The 24,111-nt window shown below is 33.5% G+C and overlaps 2 protein-coding genes across 2 annotated transcripts; one reads left to right on the top strand and one right to left on the bottom strand.

Moving 5' to 3' along the window:
- Positions 1–8,324: 8,324 nt before the first annotated feature.
- Positions 8,325–19,480, top strand: LOC112720976 (dihydrolipoyllysine-residue succinyltransferase component of 2-oxoglutarate dehydrogenase complex 2, mitochondrial-like). The gene is made up of 14 exons (XM_072205872.1): positions 8,325–8,455; positions 8,877–8,921; positions 9,392–9,464; positions 9,950–10,018; positions 11,606–11,666; positions 13,451–13,528; positions 13,658–13,713; positions 13,814–13,858; positions 14,250–14,555; positions 16,719–16,813; positions 17,397–17,487; positions 17,680–17,790; positions 18,347–18,541; positions 19,099–19,480. Exons 1-14 carry the CDS (start codon positions 8,325–8,327, stop codon positions 19,288–19,290), a joined length of 1,548 nt encoding a protein of 515 aa, XP_072061973.1. The 3' UTR covers positions 19,291–19,480.
- Positions 19,481–20,406: 926 nt separating this feature from the next.
- Positions 20,407–24,111, bottom strand: LOC112720975 (pentatricopeptide repeat-containing protein At5g15280, mitochondrial). Its single transcript, XM_025772068.1, has one exon. The coding sequence runs from the start codon at positions 24,109–24,111 to the stop codon at positions 20,407–20,409; it is 3,705 nt and encodes a 1,234-aa protein (XP_025627853.1).

The following is a 24,111-nucleotide window of genomic DNA, read 5'->3' as shown; positions in this document are numbered from 1 at the left end:
CTGAATATTTTGATTTTTAACAAATTTTTATTATTTTAGAGGTCTTTAAAATGAATTAATTTTTTACATATAAAGAGGATTAATTTATCTTAAAAATATTTATGAAACATTTAATTTTTTATAATAGAATTTGTTAAAAATTTATTTGTCTAGTATATATATAAATTTTAGGTTAAATTATACCGTTAGTCCCTATATTTTCAGCGAAATTATAAATTGGTCTCTACACTTAAAAGTTTGTAATTGGATCCTTAAAGAAAATTAAAATTTGTAATTTAGTCCCTGTCGTTCAAAAAGTTTTAATTTAACAGAATATTTTCAGCATATGTTGAGAATATTCTATTAAAATAGAAAATATATTGAAAATATTTTGTTAAATCAAACACTTTTGAACAGAAGAGACTAAATTACAAATTTTAATTCTCTTTAGAGACCAAATTACAAACTTTTAAAGTGTAAAAACTAATTTGTAATTTCACTGAAAATGTAGGGATCAATTGTATAATTTAACCTAAATTTTATTAAGAATAATCCAATGACCAATCTGTCTCACAAATATAATTTTTAAAATAATAAAAAAATTGAGTAAATACTTTTGATATTGATTGGTCTACGCTTAATACATTAATACCTACTATTAATAGACTAGTGACTAGTTATTAATATGAAATTCCAGTTTCACTAGCTGCCATCTTTGTCATAATGTACGAAGCATATATTGTTACCGACCCAACATAACGTGAAAATCATAAATGATTCTTGAAGTTAGAATTGGGGATCGGAGCAGCAAGTAGAAATTAAAGAAAAGAACACTTCAGGTATATAATAATTAAAGGGAAAAAGGAAAAAAGGACAGGTAAAAGACAATGTAACGGTTGAGGCTTTAATGCTTCTTTTTTTTTTTTTTTTGGTTTCCCACGGTATCCCCCAACCCGGCAGGTCAAGGACTAATCCGTCGCGGTACTGAGCTCCATTTAAGGGTTTGCCGCTGGCCAATGGGTTGCTGCATGCACAAGGCGGGATTCGAACCCCCGACACTTGCTTAAGCGGACTAGTGAGCTAACCACTAGACCAACCCAACTTGCATTATGGGAGTCAAAATCAATTGCATTATGGATTTAATCTATGGTGAAGCCAATAAATACGGGTGGACATTTTCTTTAACTAGGTGATGACAATAAATACTAGAAAGAACAATTAAGAAAAAATTTTTTAAATTGTATATAAAAGTTTACTTATTGAAAAAAATTATTTTTTTTAATAAGTGACAAATAATTGGTGCATTTGATCTAAATTTTGTAAAAACATTCGGATAACTGTTTAAATGTGCATGCAAAAGTTAAACATAAAATTCAATTACTAAATCTTTTTCATTTTATATAAAATATTTCAGTCATTCACAAAGAAAAAAGTTCAAAAAAAAAAAATAGTAGGCATAAAATTATCAAACTCTAAGTATTTTATATTTCATTTCTTTAATTATACTTACAAAAAATCATAAAAATACACTACAAAAAAACACTGAGAACCGTTAGATTTACTATCAGACATTAACGACAAATTTTTCGTTAGAATTGGCAAGGAATTCGTCACCCTAAAATATTACTATCAGAGTTGACGTTCCGATGGTAACGTCGACGATAACAATTGGAGGGAAAAAATTTTTGGCACGCTAACTACCGTCGGATTTACCGGCGAATAAATCTGACGCTGAACCTTGTTTAATGAAACGTTGTATTTTGATTACACGCACAATATTACCGTCGGATTAATCCACCGGTAAATCCGACGGTAATCATGCCCCAAATTCGAACCGCGAATCCTCTTCCCTTTCATTTCGAATTCGTTTCTCTCTCTTTACTCTCTCATCTTCCTCTCTCTCTCTCTCTAACCTCTCACCCCTCAGTCTCTCTCCAGCCCCCTGCTGCCGCTGGAAAGACCGCCACTGCCGCTGCTCAAAACCCCCCTTCTCTGTCCTCTGTTTTTGTCACTGCTGCTCTGCTGCCGCTGCTCGAACCGCCCATTTTTGCTCTAGATTTTCTCTCTTCTCTCCTCTAATTAGTTTAATTAGATTGATTTCTATTTTAGTTGATTTTAGCTGGTTAGGGGTTTTTATTGAATTAGTTTTCATTGATTTTAGGTAGATTAATTTATGTTGTAAATTATTTTTAGGTGGTTAGGTTATGATAGTTTAGTTAGATTGATAGGTTCTGATCTCCGCTCAATGTATTTAGAATTATTATATGAGATTGTCGATTCTTGTTGCTGGAATTATTTGAATTAGTTGAATCATTAATTCTACATTTTACTGTTAATTTGGCTGAAGAATTGTTGCTGAATTTGTTTGAGCAATGCTTAACTGTTTTCATGATTCGCTTGTTGCTGTTGCTTTGTTAGAAAATTACTATTTTAATGTTTATTCATATTGCTACTGAAACTGCTGATTTATGCTGATTAATTATAGCGTTTTGTCCTATGTATTGCTAGTGATGTTTCATCATGTTATTTTGTGTTTTCTTGAGTTTGTATAGGATAATTTTTTTTATTGTTAGAATGCTTTTAAAGTTAGAATATTTTAAAAAATTAACAAAGTTAGAATGCTTTGAGAGTTAGAATGCTTTGTTAGAATAAAGTTAGAATGGTTTGAAAGTCTAATTTAATTATTTTGCAACTAAAACGCTATGTAATTTCCTTTTCTTTCTTTTTTTTTTTATTTACTAAACTAAACCACTTTTTGAATTATTTGTTATTTCTTGAGTTTCTTCTTATGTTATTATTTGTTGGTGTTTGTTATGTTATTAATATGTTATTAATATATTCGCTGTACAGACATGACTACAGGCAGTAGAGGTAGGTCGAGTGGAACACGTGGTCGTGGTAGAGGCAGGCTGCCACCGAATTTCCCAGGGCTGCCTAGTCATCGCCCTCTACCCCATCGACCCCTGTGACATCAAAGGCAGGTTCATCGGACCAGCAATTTATCATGGTCCCAAACCCGAACGGGGTGCCTTCTTTTGCTATGCCCCTTTGCAGATGTAGCAACCTCCTCGAAAGAGCCTGCGGTGGGTGATACCTCCAATGCCCCCGAGTAGGATGGCCCTCCACCACTGTCCGTCATCTGACTGAGAATTTGGCGCAATGGCTTGCAGTTGTGAGTTTAATTTTATAATATTAAGTTTGTTTATCTTTAGTTTGTTTATGTTAAGTTTGTTTATCTTATGTGATTGTTATTGTGCGGTTTGTTCTATGATAGGTTTGCACCGAACCCCAATGCTTGCACGCAGGAGATATCTGAGGTCATTCAGTCCATGTACGGCCATTCATGGCCGACCTACACGCAGATCCCAGCTGAGATCAGAGAGCGCTGGTTTCAGAAGTGGGCGGTAAGAACCCAATTTGGTTAGAATTGATTTAATGTATTTGAAATGTATTTTATTCCAACTAACTAATGTTGGTGAATCATTTTGTGTAGTTAAAATTCATATGGGATGCGGAGCATAACCTCATGACCCGGAAGATCTATGACCACTGGGCAGCTAAAGGTTTTCAGCAGATGATGAGTGATGTTCGTCAGGGAAAAGACCACTTAACCTCGTGGATCTGTCCAAACATGAAGTGTGACCTGGAGTCTCATTTTAGAGATAACGAGGGATTCAAGCGTCAACGTCTAGCGAACATCGTCAACAGGGCTTCGCCTAGATCGTCGAGGTATACAGGTGGGTTGGCGACTTTCATGAAGACGAAAACGAGATTGACAAGAATTTTGGCATTGTTTTATGTTATAGTAATTACATGAATTAGTTAGTAGAGTTTACGGTGTTTAATTTTCAATTTTCTTTTTTATGATCAAGTTACCCAATTTAGTTAGTAGAGTTCAGAGTAACTAATTTTCAATTTTAGTGGATTTAGGTTGTTAGGATAGGTTAGAATAGGTTAGATTAGGCTCTGAGATTGCTGAAAAATATTGGATTATTTAACTGTTTGCGGATTCCTGCTGCTGAAATTGTTTGAAAAATACTTGACTGTGAAAATAATAATGTTAATTTGGTTTTGATGGAACCCTTCAAGGGTGGCTAAATCCAGTTTTTAGGGGAGACTCTGTCAAAATTTTTATAAGATTTTCATTTAAATCGAAAAAATTCAAATTATGTTTTCAACTGTAGAATAGAGATTTCCTGCTTCATATATATTTGTCTGTCATTTTTTAATTTGTTCGTTCATTTTATTGTTTGGTTAATATATTAATTTGTAGTCTAAGTCGTTGGATTGTGAGACGACATTGGCAGAGACCTTCAAGTATACACATACTTTGAAGGCAAACAACGAGAGATTTGCTGACGAACAGTCGACGGCCCATTATGTGAGTTTAAATTAATCCTAATTTAAGCTTTATTTGGTTTAAAGTCAATTATTTAACTATTATCCTAATCACAACTAACGTGTGTGATGCAGGAGGAGTATCAGTAGAGTTTGGGGGCTGTGACCCAGTAATCTCAGCTGCCTGGTAGAGTTAACGAAGCCGGCTCCGAGACCTCAGTCGTAGATCCCGACAGGATTTGGTGTGAGACCGCCTCTGAACCCCACAAGAATAGCCGCTTCGGGTTGGGCTCGTTTTTCGCCAGTGGCTTCCGCTCCTCCTCGTTGACGGCTTCCTCTGCCATTAGCCCTGCTGATCCCCAGGAGGTTATGGACCTGAGGGAGGAGGTGCTGAAGCTAACACAGGAGCTTCATCAGCAGCGGGAGCAGTCTGAGCAGAGATATCAAGAGATTATTGCCCGCATTGCCGCTAGCTCAGACCTGACAGAGAAGTTCGAGATGCTCGAGCAGCTAGGACAGCAGATGGAGGAATACAACCAGCAGATGCATGCTGGAGGCAACGGCGCTACTGCTTCTAGCGGCACTACTGATTACCCCAGTGACGCTGCTGGTGTGCACCGACGGCAGCACCTACGCTGCTGCCTCAGTAGGGGAACCATGACGCCACAGCCGACGATGGCGACAATTATCAAGATCTGTAGTATGGTTAGTATTTTATGTATTTTTGTTTATTTATGGTACATTATTCTACTTCTGTGACATTTTATTGTATTCATACCATTTGTTTTTAACAAAATAATTAGTTAATTTCTGATAATTTTAGATTTTTGATAACAATTTCGTTAACAAGACTTTTAATTTTATTTGACTGTTAATTGTGGCTAAATAGTGGCAAAAAAAATAAAAAATAAAAATCCTACTGGCAATCCGACGGTAAGTATTGGTGCATTTCTAGAAGAACTAACCAGAAACTTTTAGTAATAACAATGATCAGGAAATAGGAAACACATTCAATAATCAATCAAACCTAAATTCACTAAACAAGAATCAATAACTAAACGCTTTCGTCAATAACAATGATCAGGAAACAGGAAAACACTTTTAGGCAATCAAACATAAATCCACTAAATTAGAATTAATTTTCAGGCACTTTCAGCAAAACAATAATTAGAAAATATATAAGACTCAAAGTGATTCTTACTCCGTACCGCCATTAGGCCAAATGGTCAACCGTACGATGGGAGGAGATAGAGGGAATCAGCTGCCTCACTTCTGTGAGAGGACTCCGGGGTTGCGGCTTCCGTCGCTGGAGGCGGGGTCGTCGTGGCAGCGAGCTGCTGAAAGGTAGGAGGCGGCGATGTTGCCGTAGATGGAGGCACATAGTGGGGATTTAGGACCATGATAAACGGATGGTTCGCTAAACCTACAATCTGTGACATCATCGGAATATTCGGAGTAGAGGGAGAGGATCCAGAATTCCCAGGGTTACCGGAAGAAACCTTCCCTCTACCTTGACCACGACTATGACCATGACCAGCAGCCTGATCCCTCAGACCTCTACCCATCGTTATGTCTGCAAATAGCATACCAATTAATAGAAATTCAGAAAAATAAATCAACAAAAAATTCAGCATTATATTGCAGTATTCAGCAGAATATCAGTCAATGAATTCAAACAAATTCAAATTACAAATCCAAGAATCACAATAGTATGCTTAATTACCTATGAACCAAGAGAAATCCAAATAAGAAAATTCTAATTTTACTATAAATCAACCTAACATCAAAAAGCAGTTTATCTAACAACCATTCTTTCAACATGAAGTCACTAAATTCAGCATCAATTACACAAAATTCAGCGTTATATTGCAGGGTTTAGTAGAATAACAATCAATGTATTTAAACAAATTTAAATTACAAACCCTAGAATCACAATAGCATGCTTAAATACCTATGAACCAAGAGAAATCCTAATAAGACAATTCTAATTTTACTCTAAATCAACCTAATAGCAAAAAGTAGTTTATCTAACAACCATTCTTTCAACATCAAATCACTAAATTCAGCATTAATTACACAGAATTCAGCATTATATTACAGTGTTCAACAGAATATCAGTCAGTGAATTTAAACAAATTCAAATTACAAATCTAAAAATCATAATAACATGCTTAATTACCTATGAACCAAGAAAAATCCTAATAAGAAAATTCTAAGTTTACTCTAAATCAACCTAACAGCAAAAAGTAGTTTAACTATATTAAATTACTAACGAAGAATTGAAATCTAATTAAACCCTAATGAATTTAAAATAAGAAGATTAATAGAAAATTTGACAAAACCTGAAATGAAGTACAAAACAAGATATTAGGGGAGAGATGGAAGTTGCAGCAGTGACACCGTAGCTGATGACGGCGAGGTGAGGCCGCCAAAGTGCGTCTCGTTGGAGAGAGCGGAGGAGGAGGTCTCGAAAAAGAGGTAGTTTGCAGTGGAGGTAAGGATGAGATTTGATGAAGATAGTGACGCGTGCGAATGATGGTGGCGATGAGCGCGGCCGGCGGCTGAGGAGGAGGAGACAGAGAAGGGAGGAGGAGGCAGTGATAATGAGAGAGAGGGAAGCGAGTTAGATAGAGAGAAAATTCGAAATGAAGAAGAAGACGATTTGCGCTTCATATATCAGGCACCATTACTATCGGATTTACCGGCGGATAACGTTTTGTGTGTGACCAAAACGCAACCTTTCATGATCAATGTTATTGTCGGATTTAGTCGCCGGTAAATCCGACGGTAATGATCACGCCAAAATTTCTGTTTTTTCCTCCAAAAATTACCTGCGAATTTACCAAGGTTGCAAGAACTGGACCGGTTAATGAACCGATAGAGTGACTGGTTCACTGGTTCAAAGGTTCGACCGGAGTTCAACTGGTTTAATTAAATATTAAATAAAATTATTAAAAATTAAACATACAATGAAACATGTAGCATGACCTTTTTTGTTACCATAACAATATCTGGTAAGTAAACTAAAATCTGATCTCTTCTTATTCTTTTCGAAATTAAAATAAGAAAAAATCTAAACCAACGTTTAATTTCCTAAATTTAGGGTAAAAGGAGAAATTAAAGAAAGAAATTATTGTAAAATTAACAATGCTGAAATGGAAGGGAATAAAGATGAGGGCATGAGGGTGACTATTTTATTCTGTTTTTGGGCATGTCTTTTGCAACCTTTCTGCTGGGTCTAACAAATTTGTATAAAGAAGCTGTAACACATGTATGTCCTCATATGCAGATCATATGCAGATTAATGTAAAATACCATGACAAAATTAATCATACCACCACCAACTCTAATCAGAAGTCAGAACTCAGAACATAACAAACAGAAAAAAATATCAACTCACCCGAATTCAGATTCAGAACACAACAAACAGAAAAAAAACAGCAACTCAAGAATCAGATCTCAGATTTCAGTAACTCAGTAAAATTAACAAAATACACGACCATAAATTGAAGCAAATAGAGTTGAATCTTTAAAAAATAGAACCTCAAAATCATAGAAATTAACAAAAGGGAAAAACTAAAGCAAAGCTATCGACGACAAGGGAACCAAACTAACGTGACGGAGGAACGAAACAGGCGGCAAGACTACCGGCAAGGGAGGAACGGCGAGACAGACAGGATCGAGCAAACTCACCAACAATGGAGGAATCTAGCCAACCGCGCTTCGATCTGCAAGTCCACATGACGAAGATGAAAACAATGTAGAGAAGACAAGGATGGACGGCCAAAAGGGACGACATGGAGGAGACGAGGATGGACGGCCAAGAGCTCGAAGCACCCTCTATCTGTCACTGCCGGCGGCGAGACACCCTCTGGCTGACGAGAAGAGTTCGGCGACGGCGAAGGCGGTGACTGCTGTTGGCTGAGAGAGAGAGAGAGAGAGAGAGAGAGAGGGAAGTAGCACCGTAATGGGTTAAGGATTTTATGCCATTTTGGTGAGTGAGGCTGATGAGAGTGAGGGAGAAGGGAGAAGGGATTTGGGCATTTGGTGTCAGCGATGATGCGGTGGTCAAACCCGTCGCTGCTGTGGCTGCGGGATGCGGTGGCGGTGCTCGATTGGTGGTGGTGGCTATGCGATGGTTCGCAGAGAAGAGAACATAGATGAGTTGTTGTTGCTGCTGAGTACGATGGGTGATTTAGGGATTAGGGTTCAGCTTAGTTCGTTTAGCCTTTTTCTTTCTTTTTTTTTCTTATAGGGACAAAACGACGCCGTTCAGAGTTTTTTTCAAACCAAAAACTCGCTAAAAAATCGGACGGTTTTGCCGGTTCACCGGTTAATTGCCGGTTCGACCAGTTTTTTGTCAAACGGTTTTTGAGCTTACTCGGACCGGCTAGGAGACCGGTTTCCAGTTAATCCGGTTGAACTAGCTGGTCCGATTCAATTTTCAGAACCATAGAATTTACCGTCGAAAAATCAAATTCGACGGTAATTTTTTAGGGTAACAAATTTATTATGCAATTTGACGGTAAATCCGACAGTATTTAGCGTTTTTCTTGTAGTGTCAAAACCGTCTATAAATCTATCGATAAATCCGATGCTAATGTGTAATGCTAAAACTGACAATAAATTTAATGATATTCAATATTTTTTTTATAGTGTATGTAGTATTATTGTTTATATTAAAATGTCATGTGTTATTAATTAACATGTTATTATCCTATTATACGTGATCAAATTAAATCATATTTTGATATGTAATGACTATCTAAGACAAGATACTACAGAAACACATTTTTAATAAAAAAAATATTTAAAAAATTAATATAAGTCATAAATGTTAATTTTAGAGACTAAATTAAATAAATTAAAATTTGGAGGTCCAATTTAAAGGGAAAGTATGGATCGACTTAATATTAACTAAGTGTCAAAACACGTGCGTGTTATTTGACTTTTCAATGCAAAATAAAAAGTAAAAGAAAGAGAAGAAAAATGAAATAAAATAAATTTATAAAACAAATATGAAGGTTTGAAGCAATTTGTTGTACATTACTAATATTGCATTGTTTCCTCGCAGATCGCCGCTAAAGCGTAGGTTTCATTCTTTTTCCTTCAATATTTCCGCATTTGGAATATTTGGAACATCGTTTGTTTTCTCATCAAAACTTTAATTTTTTAGTTCACAGAGGTATATAATGAGTAACCCAAAATCTTAAATCTTTTTTTCATATTCAAGGTGAGAATCAAACCCTCAAAACCTGGTTATAAGAGAAGATGAACCCCTTCTGATCATGTTGTCGTTAATTAAATAAATCCAAGATGTTATTTGAGTGTGCTGCATTTTTTTAATCCAAATAGATGTGTTGCTAACAACATCTCATGTTCAATGATGGTGATGATGATGATATTATGATTTTCTTCAATTTTTTTAGAAGAATTGGATCTTTATTTAGGAAGATCAGGAAGAGAATAGCATCGACGTAATCAATCATGTTTGATGTTGTTAGGCGAAGAGTTGCTTCTAGCTGCTCATTTCAAATGGTGAGAGATCAATCAATTACGTTCAATATATCTATATATATATATCTTCAAGTTTGATGTGAAACTTACCATTTCACATTTGCTTATTTTTCAGTTTTTAGGTCGATTCTTGCAGAAGAAATTTCGATATGGTTCTTCACTTAGTAGAATTTCTTCCATTAAGGTAGAAAATTCTTCTTCACATATATGATATACTGATACAGATTTAATAGTACAGATGCACAATATGTATATCTATTGTTAGGTTCTTGTAGAGAAAGTGGTTCAAATCATCAAATTAGCCACTTATATATAATATTATTAAGTTAAAGATTATTCATTTTTTAAATTAGTTTTCGAAAAATTATTTATTTTTTAAATTAGTCCTCAAAAGATTTGTTTAATCAAATTCGTCCTTCAAAATTTTTAAATTAGTCATTTTAGTCCTTTTATCTGTTACTAACGACATCAAAATTTATTGATGTGACACGTTAAATGACACCATAATATACACTTAGTAGTCATAATTGGCAGTTAACATGATAAGTTTATGAAATCAGATCAAATTAATCCTAAATTGAGGAATTTCAATGCTTCAAGTTCTTTTCTCAATATTATTTTAATTTGATCTAATTTCATAAACTTATCATGCTAATAGTCAATTAAAATTTCTATGTGTGTGTTGTAGTATCACTTAACGTGCTATATTAATAAATTTTGACACTGTCAACAAAAAAAATGACAAAAAAACTAATACAATTAATTTAAAACTTTTGAAGAACGAATTTAATTAAAAAAAATTGGAGATTAATTTAAAAAATGAATAATTTTTCAAAATCAAATTTGATCATTTACCTGTTAAAATATTTATATTACACACTTTAGGTTAAGGACAGAGCCTCATGCAACAAAAGGAGGACAATCACCTCCTAAACTTCAAATTTTTTTTATAAATTATATATAAATTCTAGTTTAGTATTCTTAAAAATTTTGTTTTACTCTTTTTTTATTGTGAAATTAATATTTAGCCCCTCTCTAAATTTTAACCTAGTTCAGCCCCTACTTTAGATGGGTCCTTTTTTAAACCCTACAGTAACGTAGGATATTTGTGCATAAACTGCCCTATTGTTATGGCTCTAGACTTGTGTAAAAGGATTGTATATTGTGACTAAAACCTAATCTGTGGGCAAGCAAGTAGAATTTCATTTCCACATAGAGAAAAAACAAGGAAAAGTCTAGGGGCAGCAACTTTGTTAAATTCTGGCCAGCATATAACCAGCAAAGAAAAGTGAGTCATTGGATGAAATCTCACATCAATTTCACACCATTAAAACCATCATTGATGGCTATTTGATGGCTACAAATCACAAAAATTGCTGGCCCTAGCATTCCTCAAAAAACAATATGAAATTTCACAATTGATTTGGCTTCATTAAGAACTTAATTGGAGAAAACCCAATGAAAAGAACCCCAAAAAGGAAAAAGAGTACATCACCATCATAATTCAAGAATATGAATTCAACCCATAATTACAGTTATATATGTTCATCACATACTACCCCCACAAACTAGCCCATTTCACATATGTACTGGAATTCTCATGTACAATATATGCACTTTTCTACCTACAAATTAAAATTCATTGTTGTTGGATCTTCTTTAAGTTCACTAGGTTTTGTGGGTACTTTATCTTTTTTTTTTTGATAGCTTCTTATTGTGGGTACTTTCTGGTGAACATGAAGTTTTACCAACTTGTATTTATGTTTAACAGATCGCACTGCATTCTGGTGGATGTGGAAGTGTTCAGAATTTTTACCATAGAAGTTCACTTGGTATGTTTTGGCATAGGTTATTAGAAATTGATTAACATAACTTATTTCTTAAATATCAATCAACTAGTTATAAATTTTCTTTCTATTATTGTAGGGTGTTGTTGGCTTAATCTAAAGACTTTAAGGTCAGTAGTTAGTAAGAGTTTGTATTAGTCACATGGCTGAACATTGCTACTGAATGGAATAATCTATTATTGTTTGATGTCTCTATAAAATAAAGGAGATTATTCTGATACAGAGTAAAAATGTATAGAATAGAATTAAAAGATTTAATATGACACCTGCAATAACTTCCATGATATAAAAGTATTTAATATGTATTTTTTTATATTATGATTCTGTATCTGAGTTTTTACCTAAAAGATAATCTGAAAAGTAAATTAAATAGACTTGCTTTGTTTATTTTTTTTATTTTTAATCAAAGTAGAAAGCACTAATGAACAACTTTTTTTGTCTCTATAAAATAATATGACAAATAATCTATTGTTTATTACTTTGTAGTTTGTTAAAGCACAAAGCATTTGTTTAGATAAATCATCAAGTTCCAATCGAACAATTAGATATGATTTGCAAGACTGAATCAAGTGAAATGTAGTTGGAGTGATGAACTAGTAAAGCTAATAACCATCTTACTAATTTGTCTATTAGAGGGCTTGAGGATGTAAAGTTTTCTGTTAAAGAAATATTATGAATAAAAGTTTCTTAGGACATGCACTTTTGATATTAGTGTCATCTTCATAGATTCTTTACATAAAAATATGAAGAGTTAGTTTGTTCTAACTTCTAAGCCAATTCCTATTGTTGAACTTCTTAAATGTAGCTACTATTAAATCTAATTGGTTATTCCATTTACTTTTTTATGGTCTCTTCCCTGATATAACTACCAGAAAATTAAATGTGTAATTAATTTTATAGCATATTCAGTTTACTTGTTCTAAAGAATTAAATAATGAGGAAAAAGAATAAAAAACTACTTATTTAGCCAAAATTTATTTTATTTATCATTCGTGAATCGTTAAATTAATAAATGTTAAATAAGATAAATTTTGGCTGTTGTTTATTAGAATAATGTTATATATCTAAGACTTTTTATGAACTAATTCCAACAGAGTTAAACAATAAGATTTAAAATAATATTAATTATAACTAACTTTTGTTATATTAGACCAACTTAATTAACAAAAAAACTTAGATATATAACATTATTTTTTTGATTAATTATTTTTTGTTATCATATATTTCCGCACTTTTCACATTGTTTTCTTATTGTTCTTAATTCATGTTACACTATTGAAATGTAGAGAGATTTCACATCATGAGGCAAGAATGCAAACAATAACAAAACAATTTTCTACAAACAGTGGTGAGATATTGATATGCCTCTCATTATTATTTGAGATTTAATTAGCTTAAGGATCTCTCTCTTTCTCTCTCCAATTCAACTTAAGTTTTTATTACAAATGAAAATAAAATATTTTCACATGACAATAATGACAAGAGTTAAAGGTACTTCTATGGTTCTATTATTATTATTATTATTGTTCACCAAGGCAAGAAACATAATATAAGATTCTTCTCTACTTCTTTCTTAATGATATACATGCAATCTCTCTAATGATCCAAGGGAGTTTTTATTTTATCCATAATGCAACTGTTTTGTTAATTAGGCAATTTATTATCTTAGTTTTGTTGTGACTTGTACAAACATTTCATAGGTTTGTTTTTATATTTTGAATAAATTATGTCACTAACTTCTTTTAAAATTATTGGTTTCCCTTTTGAAGAAGAAGATGTGGTTGATGTTTTGGTCCCTCCATTGGCAGAATCTATTTCTGATGGAACTTTAGCCAAGTTCTTAAAGAGTATGTTAAGTAACTAACAAATTCTATATATTAGTACTCATTTGTTTGAACTTTAATTTGAACTATATTGTTGTTGTTTTAGTAAACATTAGCCATTAACAAATGTTTTGTTTTGTGTCACAAGAGCAGATCCAGGTGATAGTGTTAGTGTTGATGAAACAATAGCTCAAATAGAAACAGATAAGGCATGATTCAAATTTATTATTTTTTAACAAGTTGATTAATACATTTCCTTCCTTAATAGATATGGTAATAATTTAAATTCATTTTTTACTTTTGTATCAGGTTACAATTGATGTTCCTAGTCCAACAACAGGCATAATTCTAAAGGTACTAATTAATTAGAAGTTTTAAGAGTAAATAATCATTTGGTATGGCAAAAAGTTATGATTTTAATAAAATAAATTTTAAATATGCAAATGATAAAATGACATTTTAAAAAATATATTTTATGAACCAAACGTATATAGTAGGTGATAAATAGATTAATTAAACATTTGGTTAGGTTTATCAAACAGAATGTATTTTTAAAAATTATTTTGTCATTTACATCTTTTAAAATTTATTTTTATTAAAATCGTAATATTTCATATATCAAAGTTGTTTATTTAAGTTTTGAAAAGGCATCAAGTTTTAATTTATTGCTGAACAAGTATTCTCATTGATTTACAATGGACTCGAGTGATTTTTCTAATAAAGATTTATTAAATATTAATTATAGCTTGTAGTCAACGAAGGTGATACAGTTAAACCAGGTCACAAGGTAGCTATTATTTCAACTTCTGCTGAAGTGATAGAGCAGGATTCGTCGTCGTCGTCGTCTTCTTCATCTTCATCTTCATCTTCATCTTCATCTGAGAGTGAATCCGAAGAAGATTCTCCTCAACCAGGCCAAAAGATCAGTGAGAAGAAAAAAGCACCTAATGTTGAGGCTACACCTAAAAGAATTGAGACTTCAGTTACCACTAAGGAAAGTCCTAAAGCAAACATTGCTCCACAACTTCCACCCAACAAAGGAGAAAGACGAGTAAGTGATAATTATTCTTATTATTAAGAGTAAAATCCTTTTTGGTTCCTATTTTTTTTAAGAGTATATATCCATTTTGATCCTCAAAGAATTTTCAGATTAGATATTTTAGTTTTTAACTAAAATTAATTATTCAATTGGTCCCTAACAATTAACTCTATCAGTCACTTAGGTCCTTTATTCCGTCAACTCTAACGGAGGACAAAATAGTCCCTGACAACTCTAACAGCGGACAAAATGGCCCCTGATCTCCTCTGTTCAGAAATGCCACTATTCTCTCCCGATTTCCATCATATCTCGCATAACACTAACAGTCTAACACTGTAATTCCAAACTACACAATACACACTCTATAACTTTAATGTTCATAAAAAAAAAATCCTCAACATGTTCTCAACCAATTCATACTCAAGAAACTAATGACTATACCTCTCAACTACTTGTCGTCTTCGATGAATCCTATGAATCTAGACAGCAAATCTGATTTGTTAAGACTCGTTGTCATTGTTGTTATCTCCCTCCTCCTCTGCCCTATCATCTCCATGACACCACATTGTCCACCACTCTGATCGCTTCCTTTAGCTTCTTCTCCGAACCAATATTCAGTAATCGCTTCAATTTCCATATGAGCCGCAATAGCGACATTGCTCGTTGTACTGATAGCTTAGATGCGAGGTCGAAACTGTCTATCAACTTGGACTCCGGAAAAGAAGGAATGAAGCACTTGATGTCTATTTCAAATGAGAATTTGCATATGATGTCGAAGGAGAATCTTCTCATGATGTCCTAATGTCCAACAATCTATATTGCTTGCCGGAGATTGGAGAAAGGCGTGCCCTTGGAGTAGTTGTGGAACTTGGTCTTGAGGATCTCGTGAACGTTGTTGGAGTTGGAGGTGATGTTATCGAAGACGTGGAAGTGGATGCATGCTTCTGGTGGATGAAGTGCAGAGGAGGTGGATGTACCAGTCACAAAGATTTAGAAAGTGTGTGGTCCATGACATGTTGAGGTAGGTGCGACACGTGTGGCAATTACACCATGGCTTAATCTTGGAGTTAAAGAGGAGGAAGAAAAAGATGGAAAAGAAGACTATGAAGGTGAAGAAGGAGAGTATGATTATTAGGATTATGCGAGATATGATAAAAATTAGGGAAGAACAGTGTCGTTTTCGAATAAAGGGCCAGGGATCATTTTATCCTTTGTTAGAGTTGTCAGGGACCATTTTGTCTTCCGTTAGAGTTGACGGAGCCAAGGACCTAAGTGACTGACGGAATTAATTGTTAGGGACCACTCGAGTAATTAATTTTAGTTCGGGACTAAAATATCTGGTTTGAAATTCTTTAAGAACCAAAATGGATATATACTTTTTTTTTTTAATTTAGACAACTTGTATCTTAACAATTAGAAAATGACAATTTGCTCTTTATTCTTTTTTTTTTTCATTAGATGTATAAGTCTTTATATGAGAATTTTTAGTAAAAAGTGATGGAAAATGCTTATATGTGAAGTTAGTTTTATGATTTGGCGAAAACCATTTGATTGTGATTGTTTATTACTTATACAGTCAATAAAATAATGTTGTAAGAAAATGACAACCTTTTGATTGGGATATCGTTTTGGTAATTATGTAAGAGTTAAACAGTCCAAATCAAATAGTTATCATCTACGTAGGATTGATAAAAACTACGTATGTTATACAAGTTATGTCACACATAAATATTTTTTATACTTTTTGTTGGAAATTCTCATAAAAAAAACTCACTGCGTCTAATGAAGAGAAAGAATACATCGTTAAGACGTGGGTTGTCTAAATTAAAAAAAAAAAAAAGAAACAAAAAGGAGTTTTACTCTATTATTAAAGTCTTCTTTAGTAAGTGTCTCATGGAAGAATTGATAGATATATACAAGAGCATTTCACAAGGATAATATTATGATAAGAGTGAAGTTGGATAAAGAATGAAAATTGTTTGTTTTAAAAGAATATTAAAAAAATAAAAAGCACATTCTTCTTAGTCAAATAAATTTATGTGATTCAAGTTTCAGTATATCTATATATTTCTTGCATGAGAAACTTACTGAATTGGGCACAAATGTGTTTATATATGTATCTATCACATCAAGCATTCATGGTATGTGTAGTGATGTCCTCCTTCGTCGTTAAAGGTTCCCATGACAAGACTTCGAAAGCGAGTTATGACACGGTTGAAGGATTCACAAAACACATATGCAATGCTAACAACTTTCAATGAACTTGACATGTGAGTTTTATTTATTTTTTTGTGCAACTTTGAAGGCTATTTGTTTATAGAGACAAAACACTGAAATAGAGACACAAAAACACAAAATCATGTTTCACAGAAGAAACATGGACAGAAACAATGTGTTTAGAGATACTGAATTAGTGTATTTTGTGTCCACATGAAGGATACGGAGACACTAACAAGAGACACAACTTATTTTTTATTTTTTCTTTCATTATTCTTGTTAATTTTTCATAATTATATTTTTTATTACTATATTTTTCGTTTCAAATTTTTTGAATGAAAAAAATGAGAATAAATTAAATTTCATAATTTATTCTAGTTTATCACCAAATAGAATATAAGAACACAAAATTAAAAAAAATACATGAATTGTCATATCTGTAATTCTAATTTGCTTTATCTTGTCTCGTTTTGCCCTCAATCTAATAATCAATTAGGTGTTAGTTTGGTTAATTAACCATAAAAATTTACTAAAATTCAAAGGAAAATACGGACCAAATAAACTATTCTAATCCATTATTTGTTAAGAATAACATTGTACCTACCCTCACTTTTTTTTTTCCCCTCTTGATGTTAGGACTAATCTGATGAAGCTTCGTTCTGATTACAAGGAAGTATTTGTTGAAAAGCATGGAGTCAAATTGGGACTTATGTCTTGTTTTATCAAAGTATGTTTATCAAATTACTGAGAATGACTATTTGCTTTTGAAAATTCTTGTGTATTTTAAGAGCAACCAGCACCACTCATTTTATTTTAAATTAGAAATTAGATTCAAAAAAATTAAAATGAGTTATTTAAATTAATTTAAAACACAGATTAAATATGCATGACCATGCAAGAACTTTTATATCTATTACAGGCTGCTATTAGTGCACTCCAACATCAGCCAATTGTAAATGCAGTCATTGATGGTGATGATATTGTATACAGAGATTATATAGATATCAGTGTAGCTGTTGCTACTGCAAAGGTTTGTATTATTTAACCTTTTCTGTTACTTTTATTAAGAAGAGAAAATTTAATGGCTCTATAATTTGTAGAAGGATAAAAATACTGGTACTGATAAGAAAAAAAAATATTATTTCTAATCATAAATATTTAAAATATTAATAAAATTATTTAAAATTTAAAAAATTATCTAAAGTTGACTAAATTCTCAATTATTCGCCACCATCATCTTAATTTTTAACATTTAATTTTTTTTTCATCCAACTCTCATCTCGAATTACCACCATCACCACTACTGAGGACTGAGATGGTGACGGTGAATGGTAAGAAATTCGAGATGAGATAGATTAGATTAAAAAAGATAATTTAAAAAAATTGAATAATTTTTTTAAAATTTGAGTATTTTTGTCAACAAAAGTCCATCTTTCATAAATACAAAGTCATGTTCGAATTTTTGTAGGTAGATTTGTCAATGTTTTAAATATTTATAGATAAAAATAGTAATTTATTTAAGGGGAAAAAAACGTTCATACATTGTATAAAGTTAATTATGCATTACTAGCATTTTTCCTTCCCAGGGACTTGTTGTGCCAGTTATCCGCAATGCTGAGAAAATGAAGTTGGCAGAGATAGAAAATCATATTAGCTCTTTTGGAAAGAAGGCAAACAATGGAACTTTATCAATTGATGAGATGGTTGGAGGCACACTTACAATATCCAATGGTGGTGTTTATGGGAGCCTCTTGAGTACCCCTATTATTAACCCTCCTCAGGTTTCAATTTCAATAATAATAATAACCATTTTTATTAGAATAAATTAATTATTAAATTAAAGACATCTTCTATAATCACATATCCAATGACTTTAATTTAATAGGTTGAGTCTATCATTACAATCAACTTAAAATTACAACTAAAAAGAAGTTTTAAAACTAATGATTGTGTTTTACACTATGCACATACACTTGAAGAGCAAGTGATTTTGTTACTTTGCTAATATGAAATTTTGAGTAAAGTGACAAATAAATCTCTAAAAATTTATATTTTGAATAGATTAATTTTTAAAGAAAAAAATATCGAAATTTTTTATGATAGTAAACATAGACAAATTAATTTAAATTAATACCTTCTATTCTATTCAAAAGGATTAATTTAAAAATAGTATATAAATAACTTTATTAATATTTTTTTTAAGAGACTAATTTATCTAAAATATAAATTTTCAGGGGTTTATATTTCATTTTACTCTAAAATTTTCATGATTGATTGTGTTACTTCACCATCTTTAGAATTCTCTCTCTCTAAAATTTTCATGATTTTTTTTTTCCAGTCAGCAATCTTGGGTATGCATTCCATCATGAGTCGTCCAATGATGGTTGGGGGTAATATCGTCCCAAGGCCAATGATGTACATTGCTCTAACATATGATCATAGAATAATTGATGGAAGAGAAGCCGTTTATTTTCTACGTCACATCAAGGATATTGTGGAGGATCCTCGTAGATTGCTACTTGACTTATGAATTGTTAATAATGAACTCTTTTCTAGGTATATAAAATGATTGATACCTAAGCTGAGAAAGTGCATAACAAGTTTAAGTGCACATCATTTTCATTGGAGTAAATAGAAACATTTAGAATTCATTTGTCAGATAGAACTTAGGGTCTTGTGATTTTTGTAATAAATTGCGTCTGCCCATGATTTATAATTAGATGAACAATTTATTTTAAGTGTCCATTTGATGTTAAATAAAATCATCATTGTTGTTTGAGGGAAGGTTTTGGTTAGGTACAAGCAATTAAAAATGTTTAAATTTCAAGAGAGTAACCAGTTCAAGAGTTTCTCCTTTCAAGTTCTTCCTATCATAGACACATATTATTAAATATATAGTAAGTCAAATTTCAATCCCTAAGTTCAACCCTACTCTTTATCTAGTGGTTATTAAACAAAACATTAATCAAGGTTCAATTAACACACTTAGCAATCAATTACCATTCATCAATCAACAAATCCTATAATCATATAGACCTTCATAAATCATAATCATGAACAAAAACATAATCAGTTCACCCAAATTATAAATTTACATTAATCTACATAAACATATAAAATGACATAGAGAGAATTAAAGAAACAACCATATGTATAAACCTGAAAAACTTGAGTCTCAAGACAAGTCCTTGAACCCTTTATTTAAGCTAACTTCAAAAATCTAGTCTTCCATGTTGATCAACACTACAAACTTCATAAAATGAAAAACCCCAACCAGAAGCTATGAGCACTAGAAACTAGACAAGAATTGAAGAGAACAGCTAAAATAACAAGAAACCAATAAGAAAAATAGTTGCTAACAGAGAGAAAATTATACAGTATTGGTGAATTTTTCTTTAATTGCGGCATTGTATAAATATATATTTTGCATCAGTATAATTATTTTTTATAGCAAATACTTTAGTTTTTGCAAGAACTTACATGATTTGTGAATACACAAATCATTTTACATTTTAGAAAGAATTACATATATGATGTACAATTCAAAAATAGAAAGAGGCTGACTAACCACTTGTCATATTGTTATCTGTTGCTCTCCTTCAAGAATTTCGCGAAAATAGATGTGCATTCATGCCTAGCTTCAGAATCATTTCTTTTTAAGAAAACCACTCTTAGAAAGAAGCCTTGATAAAAATCCCCTACTGTGATCCGAGTCCTTTGCTTTGACATTGCTGAGGTTGCTTATGAGAGACCAATGTGTCTCAAAGTCAGGCTCATAACCACTGTCCTGCATAGCTTGCATGAGATAAGATGCCTTCCCAAGATTCTTTTCCTTGCGATAACTCTTAATTACAGCACCATACATTTCTCTGGTCGGAGTTTCGCCTCTTCGAATCATGGCTGATAGTAACTGTTCTGCCTGTTCTGTCCTCCCATCTTGGCAGAAGCTGTCAACAAGCATCTCCAATGTGTCGATTCTTGGTGCAAGACACCAATTCAACATCTCAGAGTAAAAATCCAAAGCATCATTCAGTTCATTTCGTGCACAAAATCCACGAATTATAGAATCATAACTGAGGGAAGATGGAATGTTACTTTTCTTCACCATTATGTTCAAAAGATGAACTGCCTTGTTCAATCTTCCATTTTGGCAAAAACACTTGATAAGGTAATCATAATTGATATTATCGGGAGTCAGAGATTCCGCTTCCATCCTGTCCAAAAACGTTTCGGCTTCTTGTATCTTCCCACAAGAAAGAAAGCTCTCTGTAATAGTTGTTTGAACGACAGAATCATGTGTCCAGCCTCTTAATCTCATGTCTTGACTCAATTCTAAGGCCTTCTGCAGTTCCCTGGCGTCACACAAGCTGCTTATTACCTTTCTCAAGCTGCGCTTGCTTGGTTTAAGTCCCTTCGAAATCATGGTAGTAAGATAATGCAGAGCACTAGACACATCTTTACAGTGCCAGAAACCATACACAAGAAAATCATAACTGACTTCATCGAGTATAATCTTCTTCTCTTCCATTTCGGTTAGAATTTTCTCAACAATGAAACTGTTTCCGGCAGACAGAAGATGGAAAACAAGAATGTTATATATGATAAGGTCATCAAGTGGACATTGAGCAAGAACGAGGTTCTTTAAGCTCAGAGCAAATTGTACTCTACCCTTCATGCACATCAATTGGACCAAGTGTTTGTAACTTGAGTGCGACAGCTCCAAATTCTTTCTTATTGCAGCACCAAGAAGCTCATCCACTTTCCTCAAATCCTTACCTTGGCAGTGACCCTGAATAAGGATGTTACAAAGTTTACCATCCGGAATTAGACCGTTGCACAACATATCCCGGAACAAGGTGTCAGCTTTCCTAATGTTTCCCATCTTACAAAATCCATGTATCAATGCACAATGAACATCATGAGAAAAGGAAGGCTGCTCTTTTACAATGATATCTTTTAATGCAATAGCTTTTTCATGTCTATCAGCTTTACACAATTGAGGGATTAACAAGACTGAAACATCCAAACAGGGATGCAAATTTCTATCTAGCATATCGTCCAACAGCGTAAAGGCTAGAGAAAATTTCCCCTCATTGCAAAGGCCTCTGATAAGTTTATTGTATCTAGCAGGATCCAACATGAAACAATGTGGTAGCTCTTCTAACACTAGAAGTGCAACATTTGAAAGACCTGTGGTAGAAAGCACTTCTAAAAATACATGACATATATCTAACCTTAGTGAAGGGTATGATAGCAGCATGACCTCAAGAAGTTGTAATGCTTTCCTAAGCATTTTCCGATGGCAAATAGAGACAAGAAGTTGTTTGAATTCTGCCAATCCTGGCGACCATTGATTTCTACAAGCATTGTTCCAGTAATAATTAAGCTCCTTCATATTTCCTTTCTTCCATAAAGTTAATAATATGGCAGTATATATCTCATTCTTGATGTGAATTTTGTTTTCAACCATTTCATCCAACAAAGCTTTTGCTTTGCATAGCAAGCCCTTCTTGATGTATGCCTGTACAAGCAAATTAAGAGTTTCCGAGTCAAGTTTATTTGCAGACCGTGGAATGCTGTCCAGAATATTGACCACTGATTTGATTTGTGACCGAGATGAACAAAGTTGTTTCACTAACATTGAAAAGTCTGGCAGCAACAGCTCTTGCCCCCAACGAAGCATTTCTTCAACCAAAACCAATGCCCTTTTCAAGTTATTATTGCTACACTCCTTCCTGACAGATGAACTAAATTTGGGTACCATGGATTCTTCAAGAATGTGAGCAATGTGGTTCTCATACTCATCAACATCTGTATCCAAGTAAAGTCCATTTCCAATATCATCATAGAACTCTGTATTTGAAAGTTTCCTGTCATTGTCTCGTTTCAACCTCACGTTCAAAGGGTTAAATCCCAAAACGGTAAATGCCCTGGAAAGTGGATTCTCCATTGACGAAAGTTCAATAAAACCACCACTATCCATCTCATGAATCAAACTTTTCACTAGATCAAACCGTCTAGACCTACAATACCCCGCTATAAGTACTCTAAAGGTGGAAATATCAGGCGGCGTCCCCCTATCCATCATCTCATCAAGAATGTGACGAGCATGCTCTAACAGGCCTACTTTAAACAACCCACTTATAAGAGCGTTATAAGTATATATGCGCGGCACCAAGCCTTCTGATAGCATAAGAGACAAATAATTCATAGAGTTTTTCATGTTCCCTTCGCGACAACTCCAACCAATTAATATCCCATATGTTACTTCATCAAGTTTAAAGCCTATGTTTTCAAGTTCTTGCATAAAAAATCCTGCCATTTTTACATTATAGCTGCTGCACAAAGAATTTATAACTCTATTGGCAGCCACTACACTCGGGACACGCTTTACTTCGACAAAGAAACTAAGCAAATCATTGAAGTCCTTCTTCTCACAGTATGCAAAAGCAACCTCATCGAAAACCAAGCTACTAACCTCAGGATTGAAAGGCAACACCTTCTTGACAAGGTTCCTTGCTTCCAGAGTCTTTCCATTGCCACAAAGTAGTATCACCAAATTCTCCAACGTTTTCGCCTCGGCACAATTCAATTTGCCACAGAAATCCAGCATATCAACTGAAACCCTGAATGCAAGCTCTGTTCTCTTCATTCTCACCAAAAGATCAACAAGAACATGGTAACACAACCGCAAAGGAATCATACCGCGACCCCTCATAAAATCATACACAAAAACAGACCTTTCTAATTCTTTCATGTCAACATACCCTTCAATCAGATAACTGAAAATCTCATGATTATCCAATGAAATTCCTTCACCCTCCAATTCAAATAACAAGCCATCAGCTTCTCTAAGCATCCCAACCTGCACAAGCAATGATGCCATGACCTCATAAGAGCACAAGAGATTCTTGAAACCCATGTTTCTCTCACCACACAATTTGAAAATCTGCCACAAAGACCTAACCTTTTCGACATGAACCCCCACTCTGGCACACTCAGATTGATAACCAACCAATAATTCAAGCACATTTTGAGGATCCAACTGAGGAAGCTTCCAGAACCTCCTGGTAATTTCAGGGATGACAGTGGACACATCCAAAAGAAGGTCCTTCAGAGAAGGTTTGGTATGATTATTTGAAAGGGAACACTTGGACAAAACGGAACCAGCGAGGCCGTGAAAATCAACCGTTGATAAGTGTAGTTGGGTGTTTTGGGTTGTTGAGGTGACGGAGGAGCGTGAAGGTGGTGGTGATGAAGAAAAGAAGTAAGAAAAGAAGTGGTTCAAGTGTGGGTGGCGGCGGTGTCGGAGAGTCGAGAGAGAGAGAGGAGCTTTCAAATTTGATGGCAT

The sequence above is a fragment of the Arachis hypogaea genome, chromosome 11 (assembly GCF_003086295.3).
Source record: "Arachis hypogaea cultivar Tifrunner chromosome 11, arahy.Tifrunner.gnm2.J5K5, whole genome shotgun sequence".
Lineage (NCBI taxonomy): Eukaryota > Viridiplantae > Streptophyta > Magnoliopsida > Fabales > Fabaceae > Arachis > Arachis hypogaea.
The sequence above is the reverse complement of the archived record's forward strand: the minus strand, read 5'-3'. Positions and strand labels throughout refer to the sequence as shown.